The following is a 24,202-nucleotide window of genomic DNA, read 5'->3' as shown; positions in this document are numbered from 1 at the left end:
GCTTTGGGACCGTTACGAGGAAAAACAGATAAGCACCTCACAGTTCCTCAAGGAATGTTCGCGTTTTATCCCAGGAAGTGCCTGAACTAGAATTAGAAAACAGCAGTCTGTTTACTGGTTGTTATTTAACTTAAGTTAGTTGTAAATGATAATGTAAAAATAGCCACTGAGAATTGATGAGTTGCCCAAGACTTTTGCTCGTAAAGAGGAAATTGATTACCAACTTGGACTGCCTTTGAGCAGCCTGAGGGCAGCAATATCCCAGGAACATCAGCTAAATTTCGGAGACTTGAAGCAAAGTTAAATTCACACCAGTTACTCCATCTATCATCATTCTATTATGCAGGAAGAACCGCACGTCTATGGGTCATCCAATAATGTTAGCAGACTTCTAGATGTTACCACTGCTAGGCTTAGGTTCGGCTACAAGTACCTCTGGCAGTTTGTAGCATCTGCTGATGTAGATTTGACTAAATGTAAACTCTGTCAGCAGAACTATTCGCTTACTTTGCGCCATTATATAATGGAATGTGAAAAAATCGCGGAATTTAGGGATAACACCATCAATAGTGTCCAAGAAATGTGTAAGTACTTCATTCATAATGATGTGCTGCTCGAAATCTTAGCGAAGTATCCAAAATTTGCTTACTGTAGGTAATGCTGCACATAACTGTAAAGCTGCCGCCCAGTTGGGTGGGTGTGGAGCAAATGACTGTAAAGCTGCCGCCCAGTTGGGTGGGTGTGCAGCAAGACTAGTAACTGTGTGACTCACCATAGATGTAAAGTGCCTTGTATAGTGACTGTTGTGAGCCTCTTATTGATCACTTGTGACACAAAGATTATTGATGTGTGTATTTGTGTAGGTGATTAGATATGTATGTGCATGTATATATGTATACGTATATATATATATGTATACGTATATATATATATATATGTACATGTATGTATGAGAGTGTGTACATGTATATATATAATATTAATAATTTTGTAACTAGCGTCACAAATTGTTATTTGCTTAGCTAAACGAACTAGAGGGTTCAGTTCCTGAACCGATTATGTGCCTCTGTAATCCTTTACACCACCGCCCACGGGATAGGTATGGGGTGCATAATAAAGAAAGAAATAGAATTGAATTGGTCTGATTAAGACTTTATGACTATGTAATCTATGTTTTGCTCCACTACTTACTGGTTGAGTATGGGGTGCATAACAAATAATAGCCTCCTTCGGGGGCGCCTTGTTTCTAAACGTGTTAGTCTTAAATCCTTTAATCTCAAATCTTGCTACAATGTACCTCTTAATATATGTTATGTACTCTCGCAACCCAATGTACCTTCTTGTATATAAATAGATTTCAACTGTAAGGGGGTATGGTTTGCACCTTGTTATTCTAATAATGGATAAATAATTCTAATAATGGAAGCGCTAATTATATGAACAAATGCCATGTATTTATTCAGATGATAACAACAGCGAACACAAACCAGCGCATATACGAACGGAATGGTTTGTATGTACAAACTTCTCAGTGAACGAAGTTGTTTCTAGCCCGGTATCCGAAATTGCAGTATACGACTTGACCAGTCCCCGTGTGGGATGGGTCGAAGCGGGGTGTGGCTGCTATGTCATGCCTCTCACAGCTGAGGCGGGGAGGGCTTCACTTGATAATAACCTCCCTTGTGCTACAGCGTCTCTCCTTTCCAGCCAACGACGGCGACCGCGTGTCAAATTGGCTACTCTTGCATTCAGACCCTTCCGTTTATAGGTCATTGTGCGCTAGACGCTACAAAAGCGAGATTCCAGGAGCAAAAATGGAGCGCGCATCAACACCCTCCACTCTCAACAGGACACAATATGTGACTGGTAGCTGGTTGTCTCACATACCCGCACTAGGAGACGGTTGCCATTGAGTGTATATTTGTTGTCATATATACAGAGTTATTTCCGACGTTATTACGAAAAAATTGACGTTTAGAACGTATGACACAATACTCTTGGCGCGCCACTGCCGCGGGGCACCGGATTCTGCACAATTACGCATGGAAATGTACCATAAATACTTTAATTTATATCATAACATTCTCGGGTTTGCACCAAAGTGTTGCCAGAACGTTGTAGTATTTTTATAAATTTTTCAAAAAGATTCGATTTTTCCGAATTTTTGCGATGATAAGCCCCCTTACAGGATTCTCTTTCCGATCGTATTTCTAATGTTTCTCCTCATGTTGTTACTTCTTTGCCCCTGTGGAGAGTCCCCCTTCTGCCGTTTTGTACATCCTTGACCCACATCACTAAAGCTTTTACCTCTCCTACAGTTCTATAACACCTTTTCCTTGAGCACTTTTCTTCTCACTCCTGCTCCGTTTGTCTTCACCGATGGGTCTAAGTCTGCAGACAGTGTTGTCTACTCTGTTGTTTTTCCTGATCGCACTTATATGTGTCGCTTACCTCTGGAGACTAGCATCTTCACAGCGGAGCTTATGCTATTCTCTATATGCTCTTCGTTTCCTGCTTTCTTGTTGTCAGTCTTCCTTTGTAGTTGTTGTTGACTTTCATAGTGCCCTCATGGCTCTCGGGTCCTTTAATCCGGTTCATCCAGTAGTTGTCGAGATCCAGCATTGGCTGTTTCTTGTTCACAGTAAATTTAAGTCGGTTGAATTTTGTTGGGTTCCCAGCCATATTGGTGTGTCTTTAAATGAGCGTGCGGATGCTGCCGCCAAGGAAGCTGTCCGCTTTTGTCCCATCTCTCGTAAAGGTATTCCATATTCCGACTTTTAGCCGGTTATCCATTCCTCCATCCTTACCCGTTGGCAGGCTTCTTGGTCGTCTGTTACTGGTAACAAACTACGTACTCTTAAATGTTGTGTTTCCTCGTGGCCGTCCTCCTACCACTGTAACCGACGATGGGAAACGGCTCTGGCGAGGTTGGGTATTGGCCATACTCGCTTAACCCATGGTCACTTGATGAAGCGCCGCCCTGCTCCTTATTGTCCTAATTGCATTGTCCCTCTTACGGTCGTGCATGTCCTTCTTGAATGTCCTGACTTCCAGGACGAGCGTGTGTCTTGCTTTCCGACCACCCCTCGCGGTCACCTGTCCCTCAATAGAATTCTTGGTGACTTGGATACTTTTGATATCGTTCGCCTTATGCATTTTTGTTCTCGTATTGCATTCTTGGTGATATTTAGCGCCCTCTGATTATTCCGCACATTTGATGGTGCTACATAGCCTTCCCGGTTTGGTGCCTTCTTTTGATAATTACTTACTTGTCTTGGTCGCCCCATATCTCTTACTTCCGTGTTGAATGCTCTAAGGCCCTTAACCAACTTAAGGTTTTGTCCCATACTTCTTGGGGAGCGGATAGGTGCACACACTCCTCTATTTGCATTCCTCTCTCGTCGTGTCTAAACTCGATTATGGTTGCCCTGCATACTCTTTTGCTTCTTTTACTCTTCGCCGTCTTGACCCTTTGCACCATACTGGGTTGCGCCTCAGCTCTGGTGCTTTTCGTTTAACTCCTACCCTCAGCTTGTACGCTGACACTAGCTTCCTGTCTCTCCCAGACCGCCGTGATCGCTACAGTCTTCGCTTTACAGCATCCTCACTCTCCTCTCTATCGTGCTTTGACTTTTACCCCTCCTGTAGTTCCTGTTCCTCTTCACCACCTTCCTCTTTCTGTCCATTCGTCTCGCTTACATGATTCTCTTTCGGTTTGTATTACCAATGTTTCTCTTCGTATTGTTCCATCCTTTTCCCCATGGAGGGTCCCCCTTCCCAAATTTTGTACTTCTCTGACCCACATCATTAAAGCTTTTACCCCTCCTACAGTTCTGAAACGCCTCTTCCTTGAGCACTTTTCTTCTCACTCCCATTCTGGTCCCATCTTCACCAATGAGCCTAAATCTACTGATGGTGTGGGCTACTCTGCTGTTTTTCCTAACCACACTTATATGTGGCGTCTTCTTCCAGAGACTAGCATCTTCACAGCAGAACTTTATGCTATTCTCTATGCTCTTCGTCTCCTGCTTTCCCAGTGTAAATCCTCCTTTGTGGTTGTAGTTGACTCTCATAGTGCCCTCATGGCTCTCGGGTCCTTTAATCTGGTCCACCCGGTGGTCATCGAGATTCAACATTGACCGTTTCTTATCTCCAGTAAATTAAGTCGGTTGAGTTTTGCTGGGTTCCCAGCCATGTTGGTGTCCAGAAGTGCCAGACCGGATGGTCTGGCACTTCTTGAAGAAAATTATCAAGTTTTCTCTTGAAAACATCCAAATTTGTTATGGCAATATTTCTTATGCTCAGTGGGAGTATGTTAAGCAACCGTGGACCTCTGATGTTTATAGCATTCTCTGGTTGAATGTAACGCTGACAACAATCACTGCTACCCTTGTAACGTTTGCAAAACCCCCAGTATGGAAACACTCACTGTAATGGTTTCTATAACATGTAATAACTTGCATTGAAATAACCTGTAAGAACTGGGAAGAGAGCTGAAAATACCAGTGAATTGTCCCTCACAGTAGAAAATGCTTAAACCAGTTATCAGGAAGAGGGCGGGGAAGAAAAGACCAAGATGTTAAAAATATCTTAACAATTTATTACAGGACTGGATGGGAATTAGGTTACTCTCAAAATAAATAAATGTCGCCACTACTCCTCCTAGAATTTTAATAATTAGGCTAATTGACTCGGGAGGAAACTAGTCAACTGCCCGAAACGCTACGCGTACTAGTGGCTGTACAAGAATGTAACAACTCTTGTATATATCTCAAAAAAAAAAAAAAACTAGCACCAATGATTAGGGAACTTAAGATTCTTACTGTTCTTGTTTTAACTTCATGAATTGGAGGGATAATGTACTCATAAAAAATGCTCCAAAATGTCCAAATGGTAAAATTTGATAATATCCAAAAAAAATTCAAGATCTATGTCTCAGATATTAATTAGGAAAAACACAACAAAATGTGGGAGACAGTTAACATTAACTTTATTTAATAATGCATATATTAATCCTAAGTAAGTATAACAGCCTATTCATAAAGATGCAAAGTAATGCACTACAAGTTGTACAGTGAACTCCAACAGACAATTACCTTTTCCACTGCTATCTCAGTCGATGTTGTGAGCTCTGTGGTTCGTTCAACCCCACCCACTCTAGAACTTGTCCAGTTCACACTAAAATCTTATCCTCTAGCATCCTTCAAGGTGAAGTTTAAGCTCCACCCCTCTCCTAGGTCTGCACCCAATCAGTTTGAACCAGACCCAGGTCCTCTGGCACCTTCAGCCAATGAGAACTAGGCCTGGCCCCTTGTCCAATGTACAAACTTTTATGTCTCCAGAGGTAGGGGTTTCCCAATAAAATCTGGATGGTACTTTTTTTTTATTATTAACAATCTTAGGTATAAACAGCAATGTGCTGCTACCCAATTCTATATGAAAGATTACACAGTCTAGATCAAAAACTATCTAAGTTCATCTAATATTACCATTTCACATGATGGTTAGTCATACATGGAATCAGGGGAGAAAATACCAGCCTTAATACAAAGAAAATCAATTCTACTAAAAAATCAGGCATGAACGTGAGATGTAAGGCTGATCTATTAGCCTCCACTAGGAAAATCTGGGTACAGCACAAGAATATCTTCCAAGATGCCTGAGTGCATGAAGTAATTACAGAACTCAAAGTACCTCATACCATTTGGTCTGGTCACTTATAACATGGCAATCACAGATATAGTGTTGGAGAGTATGTCCTAGCTCTTGTTCACATAGTTTACAATTGGAATGTTCACCATTGGGAGATTCATTACCTGGACACCTGCCATAGATATCGATATCCCAGCCTAATTCTGGCAATTACAATGTCACTGTCTAGCAGATGTTTTATGCTGCCCGTACATATAATTCTCGGTTCTAAAAATGTCATAGCTCTTTATACTCCTGCTTTCTGGTCTTTGTGTTTCAGTATACTCTTCTGTCCTTCCTTATTTCCTGAAATATTGTGGCTTTTACAGCAGAGATTGGAATGCCCATATCCAACCCAATTTCAGGCTTATCACGTGCAGATTTGTTTGTGTCATCATGCTGGACAACACCTATGTGAGATGGTATCCGTACAAATGAGACTCAAACTTTTGCTCTTTGCATTAATATTGTTGTTTATAATGGATGTTACAACATTCCTAGTGTAATAAATTCCATGTAATAAATGTTTGTCTGTAGACAACTAATTTGTGCTCTTTTCCTGGTGAGGCTTTCTAGGGAGAAAGAGGAAAGTTTGCAGATCGGTTGGCAGCGGACAATAATATAATTTAGGGGAATTAGGAGATCAGCCCCCCAAAAAAAGTGTGTAAGGAAGTCATGAAAGCTCAACAGCATGTGTATTCATGACAATAGGCCAGTTTGGAGCTGTTTTCCTAAGTAAAGGTGACGTTGAACCCCTCTCCAAGTATCAGACGATTTCAGGGTGATCTTCCAATATGCACTCCAGTGTCCATTACTGATTGATTAACTACAGCAGCAGTGTAGTTGCAGTGGTTACTCTATTTTATCAGGGAGTGGTAGGGGTCTCTGTTCGCTAGTAAGTAAAGTTACCTTGTAAAGTAAAGTTAACCTTGATGATCAAGGTTATAAAATCCCCAATCCCTGATAATAAGACTCAATTCATATGAAAAACCTTTTAGAAACAGCATATTGACATGGTTTTTATATTGAATGAATCTTCATGTGCCTTATTAGAACCGATTTCTGTGAAAAGGCTTTTAGACATATTGACCACTAACATGGTTTCTTTATGTATGAATCCTAATGTGCTTTATTAGATATTTTTTATTTGAAAAGTCTTTTAAACATACTGAACATTGATATGGTTTCTCTCTTGTATGAATCCTAATGTGGTTTATTAGATCTTTTTTTCTTGAAAACTCTTTTAGGCACTCAGAACAGTGATATGGTTTGTTTCCTCTATGAATCCTAATGTGCTTTATTAAATGTGATTTAGTGGAAAAGTCTTTTAGACACACTGAACACTGATATGGTTTCTCTCCTGTATGAATCCTAATGTGTGCTATTAGGTGTGATTTACTTGAAAATTCTTTTAGGCACTCAGAACAGTGATATGGTTTCTCTCCTGTATGAATCCTAATGTGGGCTGTTAGATGTGATTTATTTGAAAAGTCTTTTAGACATACTGAACATTGATATGGTTTCTCTCCTGTATGAATCCTAATGTGCTCTATTAGATGTGACTTTTGTGAAAATTCTTTTAGGCACTCAGAACAGTGATATGGTTTCTCTCCTGTATGAATCCTAAAGTGACTTTTTAGACTAGATTTACTTGAAAATTCTTTTAGGCACTCGGAACAGTGATATGGTTTCTCTCCTGTATGAATCCTAATGTGGGTTGTTAAATTTGATTTTTTTGAAAATTCTTTTAGGCACTCAGAACAGTGATATGGTTTCTCTCCTTTATGAATCCTAACATGACTTTTTAAATTTGATATACTTGAAAATTCTTTTAGGCACTCAGAGCAGTGATATGGTTTCTCTCCTGTATGAATCCTAATGTGGGTTGTTAGATGTGATTTCTGTGAAAAGTCTTTTAGACATATTGAACATTGATATGGTTTCTCTCCTAAATGAGTACTCATATTTAACTTTTGATATTTCTTAAAGTAATTTTTAGATAAAATAAATATATTAAAGATTCATTGTCTTTAAATCTTTGTCTGGTATTTTATGATACTGAAGGCTATATTTTGAGAAAGTTTTTTTGAACATTCATCACTGATGAGGCTTTTCTGTTTGAATTAATTTTGCAGTATAGTTGAATGTATAGATCTGAACAGTTTTTTAGTAAATATTTTTATTAGTAAAGTTTTATTAGTAAAAATTATTAGAGTCTAGTTGACACTGATTTTTGGTATTTTCAACTGAATATACTGTATTATTGTTTGCTTTATAAATATTAGAGAAAAGTCTTAATAACATATATCTGTGTTATGGTTTTTTCTTCTACACAAGTTTCTGAATATTACTAAAGCAAATGTTAATGCTTAGATTGTGGGATACGTAATTAATACAAGTTATTAACTCGCAGCCAGCATAGAGCACCCACATTATGAAGTGTTACCTATGTTGTTAAGCGATGGCACTGAAGATCAAATGAACAACTGAAAATATCCCAATATCCTAGGTATGAATATAAAGCAAATTAATAACTTAGTAAGATGTAAAACTTAATGCAAAATTTGACAATATGTAAACCACCAATCGTATTGATTCTTGAATAGGATGAAAACATTGTGTCCATATTATAAAATACGCTAGCCTTAAAATATACTGTACAATATATCCTATGTAAGTGTAAAATCTTACATATAAATGTAAACTATTCCAAACACAGCCATCTTCATCAAAATTAGTGCCTTTGCATGACTTTGTACACATCAAACAAATCCTGTGGCAAAAATTTTATTTTGAAATTTTCATATACCTTTGAATTACTTCCAAAGAAAAACCATAAATTTTTTTTATGGCACTGAAGATTAGATCTTCAGATCTAATCTTCTCTAATCTAATTAGATCTAACCTATATTGTATTATATAGCAGCAGTATTTATATAAGCAGTCTGTCTTATTATAAATATAACCACACCACTGTAGGATGTCTTATTATAAATATAACCACAGCACTCTAGAATGTCTTACTATAAATATAACCACAGCACTGTAAGATGTCTTACTATATATATAACCACAGCACTGTAGGATGTCTTACTACAAATAAAACCACAGCACTGTGGGATGTCGTAATTTAAATATATTCCCAGCACTGTGGGATGTCTTATTACATATATTATCTTACTTAGATAGCCCTATGAACTTCAAGAGTAAATTACTTGAATCCATATTTACTATAAAGTACACAATTTTTGTCTTAAAATGCTCTTTCATATAACAAAAAAAAAAAGTAACTTTTCACTTTTGTGATTTTGAAAAAAAATCAGAAAAGTGATTTTTACAATTGAAAATATTTATGGAAAATTTTGATAAAGGAATAAATGTATATTGTAAAAGTAACTGATTTACATAACCTTGAAATGTTTTCTTTCTAAATAAAAATAATAAAAACATACAGGACAAATATACAGTACTCAGTGTATTATTAACAAATACGAGATACATCAAGAGTCCCGGTAGTACGATTTGCGTCCTTCTTTATTCACAATTGGGAATTCTGGGCAGTACAGAAATGATTGAGCAAATTTCCTATCACCTAATGTATCTGTTCAGCTAGCAAATATGAGCACCCAGGAGTTAGCCAGCTTGTTGTAGGGTTGTATCTGGTGGAGGATCAGTAATTTGACCTATTGGGGAATCTCGATATAAGCCTAACATGTATATATATATATACACACTGGGTGCCTGTCCCCCAACACAATTATCAACCATTCAATAAATTTAAATTTAAATACACATTTCCTTTGTTACCATGGTAACACACAGCATGAGATACTGATAATATACTGTATATGTACAGGGCTTTAAACTTACCATGGTGACTGTACAAGATGCTTCAAATGCATTAACAGCGCTTCAGATGCTTGTTATCATGGTGACACAGTGCACAAAATGATGATAATACATGAATAGTGCTTCAAATGCATGTTACCATAATGACACAGTGCACGAGATGCTGATAATGCATGAACAGTGCTTCAGATGCTTGTTACCATGGTGACACAGTGCACAAAATGATGATAATACATGAACAGTGCTTCAGATGTGTGTTACCATGGTGACACAGTGCATGAGACACTGATAGTGCATGAACAGTACTTCAGATACGTGTTACCATGATGACACAGTGCATGAGATGCTGAAAATACATGAACAGTGCTTCAGATGGTGTTAACGATTGGTGATAAGGCAACACATGACCATAATTGAAGGAGTCAAGTAAACATCCACCGACAGGATGCTGAGGCTGTGGATGTAATACTGTATATGGAAATGAGCTCAAGATAAGTTTTACCCTTATACTGTAGTTGGTTTTACCGACACGGTAATGGCTTTCATGACACTACTAATGACATCATGTTTGCTGTATATTCGACATTGTGAGGTACTTCATGACACTGCTGGAACAGTATTTCTGACACTTGAGCTTTAATGCCACTGGGTGTTGGCTCTATTAGAGTAATTCTTCTTCTGACCTTGGGAACTGCAAAGAAAAAGTTTGAGGTCTTTAAATCAACAAATACAATATACAGAATCTTTGACATTTAATACAAATTCCCAAAAGGGATAAATTTATGTAAGGTATGCCAAAACTTCAAAGTTTCTTTCGCCACAATCAAATAATAGGGAAAATAAAGTATCCAGTAGACTATATACAATAAACATTAACCGAACATTGTAAATCTGTATTCTCTCATTCCGGATACCAAGAAATTTAAAATGATTTTTCATTTTATTTTTTGCACAAGTTATTAACCCCTGCACTGTGCCATTGTATATAGCTGACAATCTCCTGATGTGCAAGAAAAAAAAAATCTTTCTAGCATTGTTAAATTGTGTTTTCTGATCACAGGAAACATTTTTAAATGACTTACTTGGCCACGGTGAAGCCCAGAATCTAGCAATTCACAAGCATTCATGCAGCATTCGTCCTGTGGCAGTAGTCCAGGCCCTGCTGTGGGTCAGTAGTCCAGGCCCTGCCGTGGGGCAGTAGTCCAGGCCCTGTCGTGGGTCAGTAGTCCAGGCCCTGCCGTGGGGCAGTAGTCCAGGCCCTGCCGTGGGGCAGTAGTCCAGGCCCTGCCGTGGGGCAGTAGTCCAGGCCCTGCCGTGGGGCAGTAGTCCAGGCCCTGCCGTGGGGTGGGATTTGCTTCAAAATTTTTTTAGATATTTATTTCAATGTTTATGATTGGTTTTTCTTTGTTTTTTTTGCAGTACACAGTAATATTATTCATTTGTGTCAGTTAAAAAATTAATTAAATAAAATTTGTAGAACATAAGAATGCAAAAAAAAACAAAAAAAAAAACAGCGTTGAATGTAATGAAACGCCATTTCCTGGGCGTGTCCCAGAGGTTCCCCGGAGCTATCCAGGCTGAATGGATTTGTACGACTTTCTGGCATCAATGTGCATGCAGTTCTTGCCTACTGGGGACCACAAGCCAGAACCTGGCCCCCCCTTAGAGAGGCACGAGGAACAATGGCCTATAGAAACCCCCAGGTGGTTGAGAACATTCTATGCCTGCCATTGAAAAGGTTTGGCACCCAGAAAGGTGGATGCCCAAAAACAAACCCCTATTCTGGTGAAACTATTGCTACCGAAAGCAGAACGAGTGGACAGAACTCCCCAAACAAAAATTAGCAAACGAGCATGTCGTCATCATATTACCCCGCCGCTGTCTGCGAAACACCCCCCCCTCCCTGGGAAGGGGGAAGGGGGAGCCCTAAGACCCATGTGCCGGCAATCCAACCACCAGTTCTTATGGTGGATATCAAAATAAGCGAAAAACGCTGCTGACCGGAGGGAAGGAGGGATGGATGACGGGGAACCTCCGTGAATCACCAGAAAATGGAGTTTCATTACATTCAACTCTGGTATTCTGGGGGAAACCCTGTCAGCTCTGTTACATATTCCTATTCAAGGAATACTCACATTGATGTACAGTGTATTGTTTATTATGTTTTGTTCTTGCATGAAGGCATGTATATATATATATATATATATATATATATATATATATATATATATATATATATATATATATATATATATATATATATATATATATATATATATATATACATGCCTTCATTTATAAATTTATATATATAAACATATAAATTTATTTCCTTTATTTTAAATGGGGAAATTTGTTTCCAAAGACGAGTTTTCCAGGTAACGAGCTCGGTGCCAGAACGGATTAAACTCGTTAATAGAGGCTCCACTGTATATATATATAATATATATATATATATATATATATATATATATATATATATATATATATATATATATATATATATATATAATCTATATATATATATATATATATATATATATATATATATATATATATATATATATAATCTATATATATATATATATATATATATATAATCTATATATATATATATATATATATATATATATATATATATATATATATATATATATATATATATATATATAGATATATATGTTCACTTGAGAATGAACCATGGAGGTTCGAAACGTCGTGCAAATTATACAAATAAGTGTAATACACTCTATAGTAAATCACTTCTTTTCTTCACCTTAAAAGTACGAAAATGAGTTTTGGAGAACTCCTATTCCAATTAAGCCCTGATGCTAAGAAAATAGTTAGAGGGATAGAAGCCCTAAACCAGAAAATAATAAATACAGAATATGCGGTCATATTCAATGAAACATGTTTGAAAGAAAACCTGCTGCCAGTATACACCAATATATATATATATATATATATATATATATATATATATATATATATGTCGTACCTAGTAGCCAGAACTCACTTCTCAGCCTACTATTCAAGGCCCGATTTGCCTAATAAGCCAAGTTTTCCTGAATTAATATATTTACTATAATTTTTTTCTTATGAAATGATAAAGCAACCCTTTTCTCTATGTATGAGGTCAATTTTTTTTTATTCGAGTTAAAATTAACGTAGATATATGACCGAACCTAACCAACCCTACCTAACCTAACCTAACCTATATTTATAGGTAAGGTTAGGTTAGGTAGCCAAAAAAAGCTAGGTTAGGTTAGGTTAGGTAGGTTAGGTAGACGAAAAAACATTAATTCATGAAAACTTGGCTTATTAGGCAAATCGGGCCTTGAATAGTAGGCTGAGAAGTGCGTTCTGGCTATTAGGTACGACATATATATATATATATATATATATATATATATATATATATATATATATATATATATATAATCTATATATATATATATATATATTATATATATATATATATATATATATAATCTTATATATATATATAATCTACATATATATATATATATATATATATATATATATATATATATATATATATATATATATATATATATATATATATATATATAATCTATATATAATCTATCTAGATTATATATATACAGTGGAACCTCTATTAACGAGTTTAATCCGTTCTGGCACCGAGCTCGTTACCTGGAAAACTCGTCTTTGGAAACAAATTTCCCCTTTTAAAATAAAGGAAATAAATTTAATCCGTTCCACTCCCAAAAACATCCATACTTGTAAGACATTTTTTAATGTCAATATAATACTGCACATGTAATTATAAATGTTTTGTTGTACTGTTTTAACATTTACTTTACCTTATGAAGAGTCGTTGCTGGCTTGAGGGAGACGATGGGGAGGTGGGAAGGAGGAGAGGGGTTATGGTGTGGAAGGAGAATCCACCTCTGAGTCAGGCGGGCTCTCTCTTCTTGGGATTTTCACCCCACTGGGACCGGGTTGTGGTTCACTATCACTGGCTCTTCGTTTCTCTACTTTTGGAAAGAACTTTTCTATTGACAATTGCTTTTGTCTTTGTTTTAGGATGTCCCTAAAACGAGACAGCAAATTGTCATTAAACATGTTCACACATCGGGTGACATGTTCACACTGCTTGATCAGGGTGATGTTTTTCTAAGAATGCGGTCACCTTTTCAAACATTCCTAACACTTCCCTGATCTCACTTGAAGAGGCAGCAGCATCCTCCCGTACCTCCTCCTCCCCTGATGAGAACTCTTGTGCCTCCTCTTGATTAATCTCCTTCTGAAGTTCCAGGAGTTCCTCAGTGGTCAGTTCCTCACTGTGCTCCTCCACTAACTCCTGCACATCAGCAGCATCCAACTCCAGACCCAAAGTTTGCCCCAGAGCAACAATATCATCCACTAGATGCACTTCCGGGTCTTCCAAAGGTGCAGATGCAGGTGCAGGACCGAAACCTTCAAAGTCTCGCTCAGGGACACCCTCAGGCCACAGGTTACGCCATGCAGAGTTAAGGGTCCTCCTTGTCACTCCTTCCCAGGCCTTATCGATCAAACGTAAGGCACCCAGGATATTGAAGTGGTTCTTCCAGAATTCTTTGAGGGTCAGCCCTGTATTGTCGGTCACATCAACACACCTCTCCAACAAGGCCTTCATGTAGAGTTTCTTAAAGTTTGCAATGACTTTCTGGTCCATAGGTTGGAGGAGTGGAGTGGTATTGGGAGGAAGGAACTTGATGGTGATGAACTGATTTTCGGGATACAATTCATCTCGCATCTGTGGAGGATGTGCAGGAGCATTATCAAGCACAAGCAAGGCCTTGAGTGGCAACTGTTTCTCTTCAAGATATTTCCTCACTGAGGGGCCAAAAACATCATTGATCCATTCAGTGAAGAATATCCACGTGACCCAGGATTTCTTATTGGACCTCCACATCACATTCAGTCGCGCCTTATACACTTTACATGCCTTGAACACGCGTGGATTTTCTGAGTGGTAGACTAGCAGCGACTTGACCTTGCAATCGCCACTTGCATTGGCGCAAAGGACGAGAGTAAGCCGATCCTTCATCGGTTTGTGGCCAGGCAAAGATTGTTCCTCCTGTGTGATGTAGGTCCTCTTCGTCATTTTCTTCCAAAACAGGCCAGTCTCGTCACAATTAAAAACTTGTTGGGGCAAGAACTCCTTTTCAGCAACAAATTCCTGGAACTCTGGTACAAATTTCTCAGTAGCAGCTTTATCAGAGCTGGCAGCCTCCCCATGTCGCACAACACTGTGGATACCGCTTCTCTTCCTAAATTTCTCAAACCATCCACGGCTTGCCTTAAATATCTCCTCCTCTTCAGACGACGCACCTGGTGTCTTCCTGACAAGGTCCACATACAACTTCTTGGCCTTTGCACAGACAAGAGCTTCAGAGACACTATCGCCATGCAATTGCCTTTCATTCATCCAGACTAGCAGTAGCTTTTCAACCTCTTCTAGGATTTGTGGACGTTTCTTGTTAACCTTGGTAACTTCTTTAGCCACCTCAAGCGTCTTAAATTGTTCCTTCCTCTTCAGAATGGTACAAATCGTTGATGAGGTCCTGCCATACTCCCTGATGAGATCAACCACACGCACACCACACTCGTGCTTTGCTATTATTTCCTTCTTCACTTCCACAGTAATTGATGAATTATTTATTTTTCGACTACCTAACCTACCTAACCTAACCTAACCTAACTTTTTCGGCTACCTAACCTAACCTATAAAGATAGGTTAGGTTAGGTAGAGTTGGTTAGGTTCGGTCATATATCTACGTTAATTTTAACTAAAATAAAAAAAAAAATTGAGAAAATATATTAATTCAGGAAAACTTGGCTTATTAGGCAAATCAAGCCTTGCATAGTAGGCTGAGAAGTGCGTTCTGGCTACTAGGTACGACATATTATATATATATATATATATATATATATATATATATATATATATATATATATATATATATATATATATATATATATATATATTTTGGTAGCAGTCTTTCCTGTAGACATATATTATTAAATATGACCAAAAAAGTAAGATTAATACTGTAATTCTAACACAAATTTTCTCTATTTCTCTATCTTTCTTACGTTTCTTTTCACTGTTGATGGTAATTCAAAGATCAATTCTCCAAAATTCATTTTTATTTCTAGTCTGATGCGACACTTGAGCGTGTTTCGTAAAACTTATTACATTTTCAAAGACTTTAGTTTACAAACACACAACTGAAACTGAATAGAGCTTACACATCTTCGAGTTTTATATCTACATTTGGGTGAGGTGGATGAGGTGAAAACGAACTTTCAACAATGGGTATTGAATGAGTATTAAATTCAAACACAAGACAGAACACGAGTACTCCCTTACTCCATTGTACCCTTGTAAGCTACCTCATTTTTTTCTTTTGTTGTTCATTTTGTGTTTGTTTTGTATAGTATTGTTTATAAATTTTTTCCCCTTTTATAGCTTAATTCTACTTTGTAATTTGCCATTATTGCCTTGTTTTCCAACAACCAGCTTTTTTATGCAGACAAGTATAGACCCAGAACTAAACCTCTTATCCACTATGACAATCATCACTTTAATGATCTAAATTGCAGATATTTTGCAGCACATGATGTAAACAATGTATTAACACATAATCACAATATCTCTGTAATCAACTTGAACGTTAGATCCCTAGGTAAACACTTCGATGATGTTAGTGCCTATTGACAACAAATTCTCTTTTATTATACATACTGAAACATGGTTGAAAGAGGATACCACTCAACTCTTTAACATGCTTAACTACTCGGCAATTCACAACTGTCGTCAAATTCAGAGAGGTGGTGGCACTGCTCTTTACTACCACCAAGAACTAACATGCTTAAAAGTAATTAGAACTAGAGACTGCTGTGGGGAGTATATCTTCGCCAGCTTCAGAGTCAAGGGTGCCGAGTCTGTCCTGTCTGTGGGTGCAGTCTATAGAATTCCTAACACTGATGTGTCCGAATTCAACTCAAACCTTAGAAATCTAATACTCGATAACAGACTGAACAAAAACCATCTAACTATCACAGGGGACTTTAATATTGACCTCTGCGAGCCTGAACACCATACTGCTGTTAGCTTCCTCAACTGTATGAATTCCTGCTTCCTCATACCCTTAATCACTAGACCTACTAGAATCACTGATAGTACTGCCACAACTCTAGATCACATCTGGACAAACATAACCTCTCCGCTTACTTCAGGTATAATCACCGATAGCACTACAGACCATTACCCCACATTTCTCTTAACTAACATTAGCAAACCACCTCTAGAGTCAAGGGAGTTAAGTTTTAGACTGCACAATGAAACTGCTATAGACAATTTTATAACTGCTGCTGATAATGTCAACTGGGAGTCGGAGTTAGGTAACATAGGGGACATCAACCTAGCAGTGCAATCTTTTCTTCAAAAGACTCTTAGCCTTTATAACACTCACTGTCCTATGCTTACAAAACAAGTCACAACCAAAAGGCTTAACAATCCTTGGCTTACAAAGGGAATACTTAAATCCATTAATAAAAAACATGACCTTGAGAAGAAGTATAGGTTAGGAATTGTCTCCAAAGAATTCTCAAAGAATTACTCGTTATTGCTATCTAAAATAATTAGACGAGCCAAAACTAAATACTACGAAGATAAATTTACGCAAATAAAGAGCAACATTAAAAAAACTTTTGGCACAATTTCACAAATATTGGGATCAAAGAAGATTTTAAATAACAAACCAACACTCCTGTCCAATAACGATGGTCAGCTTTCAGCCTCAGATTCTGCTATTGAGTTCAATAGGTTCTTCTCTTCCATTGGGTCATCCCTTGCAAAGGATATTCCATCTTCCAGTACTGATGTTAAGGACTATCTTACAGGTAACTATTCACAGTCTCTGTACCTAAAGCCTATTAATTCCACTGACGTCAATGAGATAATCCTTTCCCTTAAAACCAAGTCTAGTGCCCTTGAGGAGATACCAACTTTAATTTACAAAAAAGCCTCCAGAACTTTAGCCCCTGCTATTGCATTGCTCTTCAACAAGTCACTTGAACTCCAAACCTTTCCAGATATCCTAAAAAAAGCGAGAGTTACCCCTGTACACAAATGTGGTGATCTCACAGATGTTAACAACTACAGACCTATATCAATCCTACCTAACTTGTCAAAAATTTTTGAAAAACTAATCTACAAACAGCTTTACTCTTATCTAGCCAAACACAATATGCTTAGCTCTTGCCAATATGGCTTCAGACCCAAAAAAAGCACTAACGATGCACTTATTAGTATGCTTAACTTGATTCATACAGCTCTTGATAAAAATGAGTTCCCTGTTGGGTTATTTGTGGACCTGCGTAAGGCTTTTGACACTGTCAACCACCAAAACTTTCTTCTTAAATTACATCATTATGGAGTCAGAGGCCACTCCCTGCAATACCTCAAATCCTACCTTACTGACAGGCTCCAGTATGTTTCTGTGAATAATTCAATTTCTCCCACCCTACCCATCAACATTGGTGTTCCTCAGGGCAGCATACTTGGCCCTCTCCTCTTTCTCATCTACATAATGACCTTCCAAATGCCTCCCAACACCTCAAACCAATTCTATTTGCTGACGACACAACCTTCATTTACTCCAGTCCTCATCCCCTTGCTCTAAATGCCACAGTAAATACTGAGCTAAATAAAGTCCATCTTTGGCTAACTGCCAACAAACTCACCCTTAACATTGACAAAACTTTCTATATTCTGTTTGGCAATAAATCCTCTAATCAAATAAATCTCAAAATAAACAATACCCAAATTTGTAACAAATTAGATGGCAAATTCCTTGGCATTCTCATTGACTACAAGCTGAATTTCCAGGGACACATTCTAAATATATAAAAAAACCAGCGTTGAATGTAATGAAACGCCATTTTCTGGGTGAGTCCCGGAGGCTCCCCGGAGCTATCCATGGCTGATATGGATACCCTAACTATTTTGCATCAGTCGATGTGGGTGGAGTTCTAGGCCTACCGGGGACCACGAGCCAGAACCTGGCCCCCTCAGAGAGGCACGGGGAGCAATGGCCCATAGAAATGCACATGTGATTTGGAGCATTCTATATCTGCCATCGACCGGGACAGGCACCCAGAAAGGTAAGCGCCACAAAACAAACCCCTATTCTGGTTAAACAACAAAAATCGACAAACGAGTGGACAGAACTCCCCCAGGAAAACGAATTAACAAGCATGACGTCACACGAGCCGCGTCGCATGTCTGCGCAGCTCCCCCCTCCCCGGTAGGGGGAAGGGGGAGCCCCAGACCCCTGCACCGGCGATCCCCGCCCCAGTTCTGAGGCTGGATATCAAAACCGCGAAAAAACCCCGCCGACCGGAGGGCGGGAGGGTGCCAGGGAGCCTCCGGGACTCACCCAAAAAATGGCGTTTCATTACATTCAACGCTGGTTTTCTGGGGGGAGCCCCTACGGCTTCCCGGAGCTACCTCACCAAAGACTACCTAAGAAAACAAGGGGACATACCCGGGAGGCGGTCGGTGAATCACTCCTCAACACGAAGTCGAGACAACAACCCAATGTATAGCAATCGCCAGAAAAAAGGGAGAACGGCCGCAGACGAAGAAACCTACGATCACGACCATAGGAGCCAAAAACACTGCGCCTGAGAAGAGCAAGAAGCTCTACACACGACCCCCAGAGGCGAATGCCAACACAAAAAGAAAACCGAGGCAAAGCAAACCTGACCCCAAGGAGCCACAACCAAGAAGAAGAAAAACAGGAGAGCACCCTGTCTAAAGACCAGGACGACACAGGCAGTGCATAAGCAGGCCGGAGGTGTAACAACGCAAGATACAACCTGCGAAACGGCGCAGAAGGAATATCGATACCAAAGGCTAGCAGCAGAAACCAAGGTGCCAGACCCAGGAACGGCCCCAAGCGCCTCTACAACCTCCGCAAGCCAACCCTATGACAGCCCCAGGAGGGAAAAGAAAACGCAGGACCAAAACGAAAATGCCACAAGTGTGCAAGTCCACCTCCACAAGTGCAGCTGACAGGGAAGGAACTCACATAAGGAGCCGCCCTGCACCAACATCCCGCAGAAGGACAGGAGCGAAAAGACTCATTAAGAGGAGCAAAATCGCTCCCAGGAAAACTAGTAGCGCCGAGACAGTGTGAAGAGAAGAGATATTCACAAAAGAACAAAAAGGCCAACACCCAGAAGCTGCCGGGAAGAGGACCCACAAGCCCTAGAAAGGCCCGGAGGGAAGCCCAACCGAATGACGACAGACGCACCAGAAAACGGGCACAATGGACAAGGAACCTAGCCCAGGGAGGGGCCGACGCCCACAAAGCACGTGCGGAGAGGGGGAACGGAAAACCCCACACCACAAAACTGCAAGTCCCTCCCAGAGGGTTACACCCTGGCGGGGACCAACGGGGCCTGAGGCCCCTCATGTGAGCCCCACCCCAGCCCCGGGAACCCACCCTGCAGGCCCCGGGGCCGAGCTGTCCCCTCAAAGCCCCAGCGTCAAGAAAAACCCTGGGGCAGCCGTGAAAAACACGAAGGAAGGGAGCCCACTAGGCTCTGGAACCGAAACCGGAGGATAGGGGAGGAGCGAGACGAAGACCCCAAGCTCATCCCCAGCCAGCACAATGAGGCGGGACAAGAGAGAGAATCCAAGGAACATGGAAAAACCAGGCCCGGCACAGCAAGACCGTCAAGGAGGAGAGCCCCAGAGGGAGCACGGAAGGGCCGAACATAACGCCACAACCAACCCAGACACGCAGCTGTAGTACCAAAACCGCAGCAAAACGTCACCACACTCCCAGAGGAAGCGACAGAGAAGATAGATAAATCGTACACGAGTGGCACACAAGGGGACACAGACGGAAACCGAGCACCCAACTGAGCCACAGGGACGGTAGAAGAAACGTGTGCAGTGTAACAGGCAATCAAAGGAACACAGTAGGCAGCCCAACATGGGCTGACCCCATACACAGCCCCAAGAGCAGAGATGAGAGTGCCCAAGAAGCACAGAATCTGCCCGACAGGCAAACGACAGGGGAGAGGCGGAAACAAAGAGCCAGAACCCAACCTGCAAGCACAAGGAGGCGAACACAAAACCTCCGACACAGGAAAACGTACTACCAAACAGGCACCCCCACCGTTGCACTGCGGAACAAGGTGGAGGCGGGACCCCGAACTCAAGCAAGGTTAGACAAGCATAGGAGAGGGGCAGGAGGAGTACAGGCAGGAACCGCCTCGGAAGGGACAAGAGGCCACCCGCAGACACCCGTGAACCGAGGAAGGAATCAGGTGGAGAGAACAAGAGCTGCCCAGTATGGGCTAATAGCCCTGCAGTAGGCACCTCGGGTGATACGGTCCACGTTCTCAAGGACGTATGTACACCCATTCCTACTCCCAAAAACAAAAACAGCGTCAGGACGAAGGAGACGCCAAAACCGCTCCAACTCACCTGCAGAACATAGGCACTGAAGAGCCATGATGCAAGCGTTCGAGTCCGTATCCGCCGGAGGCGGCCAGTGCACCCATGCTGGAGAGGAGGGGAGCAGGGAAGGAGGCTCCCCACCCGAGAACGCAGGGAAAAACCTCATGATTTCCCCACAGCGGCACTCCAGAATACCCCCAAAGCAACGGGGCACGGATCACCATTTGGTCCGGGAGACATCTCCCGTCATGCAGGGTGTTGTCGCACCTCCACAGATCTCCAGTATCATCTATTGATACTGGTGATGGCTCAAAAGGGGCCACCATGTACGGGCTATTCATGCCACTGCCACCTTTTGGGTGGCTTCATCTTCATCTTAATACATTAATAAGGGAGACATCTCCCGTCATGCAGGGTGCATTCCCACCTCCACTGATCTCCAGTATCAGCTCTTGATACTGGTAATGGCTCAAAAGGGCCACCACTTACGGGCTATTCATGCCCGTGTCACCTTTTGGGTGGCTTAATCTTCATCAATCAATCGGGGCACGGATTGGATTAAGAAAAGAGCGAGAGGCGAAGCCCCCCCAAGAGAAATGGAAGCAGAACACGTATGCACACCGCCCGGAACCAAAACAAACTCCCACGGCGCATGCGCAGGACGCGAAAGGAAGTAGCCCAACAAGGCGAGAAGTAGCCCAACCAGGCGCGAAGTAGCCCAACCAGGCGCGAAGTAGCCCAACCAGGCGCGAAGTAGCCCAACCAGGCGCGAAGTAGCCCAACCAGGCGCGAAGTAGCCCAATAAAGCGAGAAGTAGCCCAATAAAGCGAGAAGTAGCCCAACAAGGCAAGAAGGAGCCCAACCAGGCGAGAAGGAGCCCAACCAGGCGAGAAGGAGCCCAACTAGGCGAGAAGGAGCTCAACCAGGCGAGAAGGAGCCCAACCAGGTGAGAAGGAGCCCAATAAAGCGAGAAGTAGCCCAACAAGGCGAGAAGGAGCCCAACCGGCTACAAGGAGGCACACTCCGGGACACGCAGGAGGTAAGCCGCAAAGGCCAACCGCACCACAGGCGAAGGGATGCGGTTAGCCGAAAACCTCCTGAAGACGGAACCGAAGAAACCACAGGGACACGGAACCGAACCCGGGAAGGAGCATAACCCAAGCCCAAATCGTACGCAGAGGGGGGAAAGAAAACCCCACTCCTCGCAACAGTAAGCCCCGCTCAGAAGGACTGAAATCCAGGCGGGGCGCAATGGAGCCCATGGCCCCCAAGGCCGCTCCTCCCCAACCCCAGGAGCCTCTGCACCAAGCCCCGGGGCCGAGTCGACCTCCCAAGCCCCGGCCCCACAAGAAAAAGCCGGGGCAGCCGAGAGAGCTGAAAGAGAAGGGGCCCACTGGTCAGACCCCGGAGCATCGGCCGGAGGAACAGACTCGAATGCCTCCGCAGCTACCCCGGACGGGGCAACCCCCGAAACTGCCCAAGTCTCAGAACCTCTAACCCCGACCCGACCCCGAAGCCTGCAGATGCGTAGGGGCCGGAAGCAGGAGGGGGAAAAACAAGGGGGGCGTGGAAGAACCAAGGCCGAAGCGACCAAAACCCCTAAGTCTGGGTCCCTACACAAGCGGGGCAGCATCGGGGCGTCCGGGGAAGCGATAAACCAGAGCACGTTGCAACATCCTACCCTACCTCGTTGCAACGCGTGAGCTGCCTGCACCCACGGGAATTCATCAGCAGACTGGGTGAATGGAGTCATGAACAAGCAACAAAGCTCGCAGGACTCAAGGGTCGAATGTGTCACTGACCCAACAGGCAGCATGACGGAGGCAAAAACAAGGAGAGTCACCCTGAGACAAAGGGACAGAGCAACCCTCAACTCGCACAAAGCGAGAGGGGACGCAAGGGTCTCCACTTCCGGACCCGAGAGCCCCCGGGGGGTTTCCCAGGGGCCCCTAGACTGGGTCTGCTAAGGGTTATCCCAGGCAGGGCACTGCTAACCGGCGCCCCAACTACCAAGCAAACTGCTAAAGCTGAACCCACAGGACGTGTCCACCCGTGAGGGCGAAGCACCACACAAACGACCCTAATATAAGGGGAGGGGAACAAGGCAGACCCCCCTACCAGGTAAAAACAAATATAAAAGAAAAACCACACAAGTGGACTACGTACCCAGAGGGAACAGAGCCGGCCGCTGTCATAGGTGAAAACTAGCTACGCAGTATCCTGCGCCCCACCAGTGCGATAACTACAACTTACCCCAAGGTAAACAAGGGAGTGAAATCCCCAAACCCTCAGGGCGGCCAAACGCCAAGCAGCGAAAAGCCAACAGAGGTAGACCCAAGGTGACTTGTGGAAGGCAACCCCAAGCCCCAAGGGCGGTACTTACAGGGCACTCAGGGAAGGTGACCCTAAGCACATGCAGCCCGAGTACCTGAGAATACTACTCCCAGCTCACACGACCACCGTAAGAGCAGCACTGCAAACAAGTCACAGCACTGAGACAAGACTGGAGCTGGAGCCACATGACCGTGCATGATCCCATCAGCCGAGGAACTGGGGTGGGGATCGCCGGCGCGGGGGTCTGGGGCTTCCCCTTCCCCCTCCCGGGGAGGGGGGAGCTGCGCAGACATGCGGCGCGGCTCGTGTGACGTCATGCTTGTTAGTTCGTTTTCCTGGGGGAGTTCTGTCCACTCGTTTGTCGATTTTTGTTGTTTAACCAGAATAGGGGTTTGTTTTGTGGCGCTTACCTTTCTGGGTGCCTGTCCCGGTCGATGGCAGATATAGAATGCTCCAAATCACATGTGCATTTCTATGGGCCATTGCTCCCCATGCCTCTCTGAGGGGGCCAGGTTCTGGCTCGTGGTCCCCGGTAGGCCTAGAACTCCACCTACATCGACTGATGCAAAATAGTTAGGGTATCCATATCAGCCATGGATAGCTCCGGGGAGAAAAAGTTTCAAAAACTGTTGGCATTCTTTCTAAGATCAGATATTATGTACCCCGCCCTGCCCTGGTGACTCTCTATTACTCCCTCATCTATCCATATCTCAACTATGGTATTTGTGCTTGGGGTTCTACTACCCAAAATCATTTACGTCCTCTAATTACTCAACACAAAGCTGCTATTAGGACAATATCCAACTCTGGCCCCAG

General features: G+C 42.1%; 1 protein-coding gene across 3 annotated transcripts in view; it reads right to left on the bottom strand.

Moving 5' to 3' along the window:
• Positions 1-4,973: 4,973 nt before the first annotated feature.
• The window catches only part of LOC123771537 (zinc finger protein 300-like), a 39,397-nt gene continuing 20,168 nt past the window's right edge, over positions 4,974-24,202 (bottom strand). The window contains exons 2-3 of one of the 3 annotated variants that reach the window (XM_069313628.1): positions 10,623-10,874; positions 4,974-10,231 (exon numbers count right to left, since the gene is read on the bottom strand). In XM_069313628.1, the coding sequence (XP_069169729.1) occupies positions 6,798-7,655 (858 nt within the window). In that variant the 5' untranslated portion in view covers positions 7,656-10,231; positions 10,623-10,874 and the 3' untranslated portion in view covers positions 4,974-6,797. The remainder of the gene's footprint in view (positions 10,232-10,622; positions 10,875-24,202) is intronic. The other 2 variants (XM_069313630.1, XM_069313629.1) reach the window with 2 other exon arrangements.

Source organism: Procambarus clarkii, chromosome 76 (genome assembly GCF_040958095.1).
Source record: "Procambarus clarkii isolate CNS0578487 chromosome 76, FALCON_Pclarkii_2.0, whole genome shotgun sequence".
Lineage (NCBI taxonomy): Eukaryota > Metazoa > Arthropoda > Malacostraca > Decapoda > Cambaridae > Procambarus > Procambarus clarkii.
This window is presented reverse-complemented; position numbering and strand designations above follow the sequence as displayed.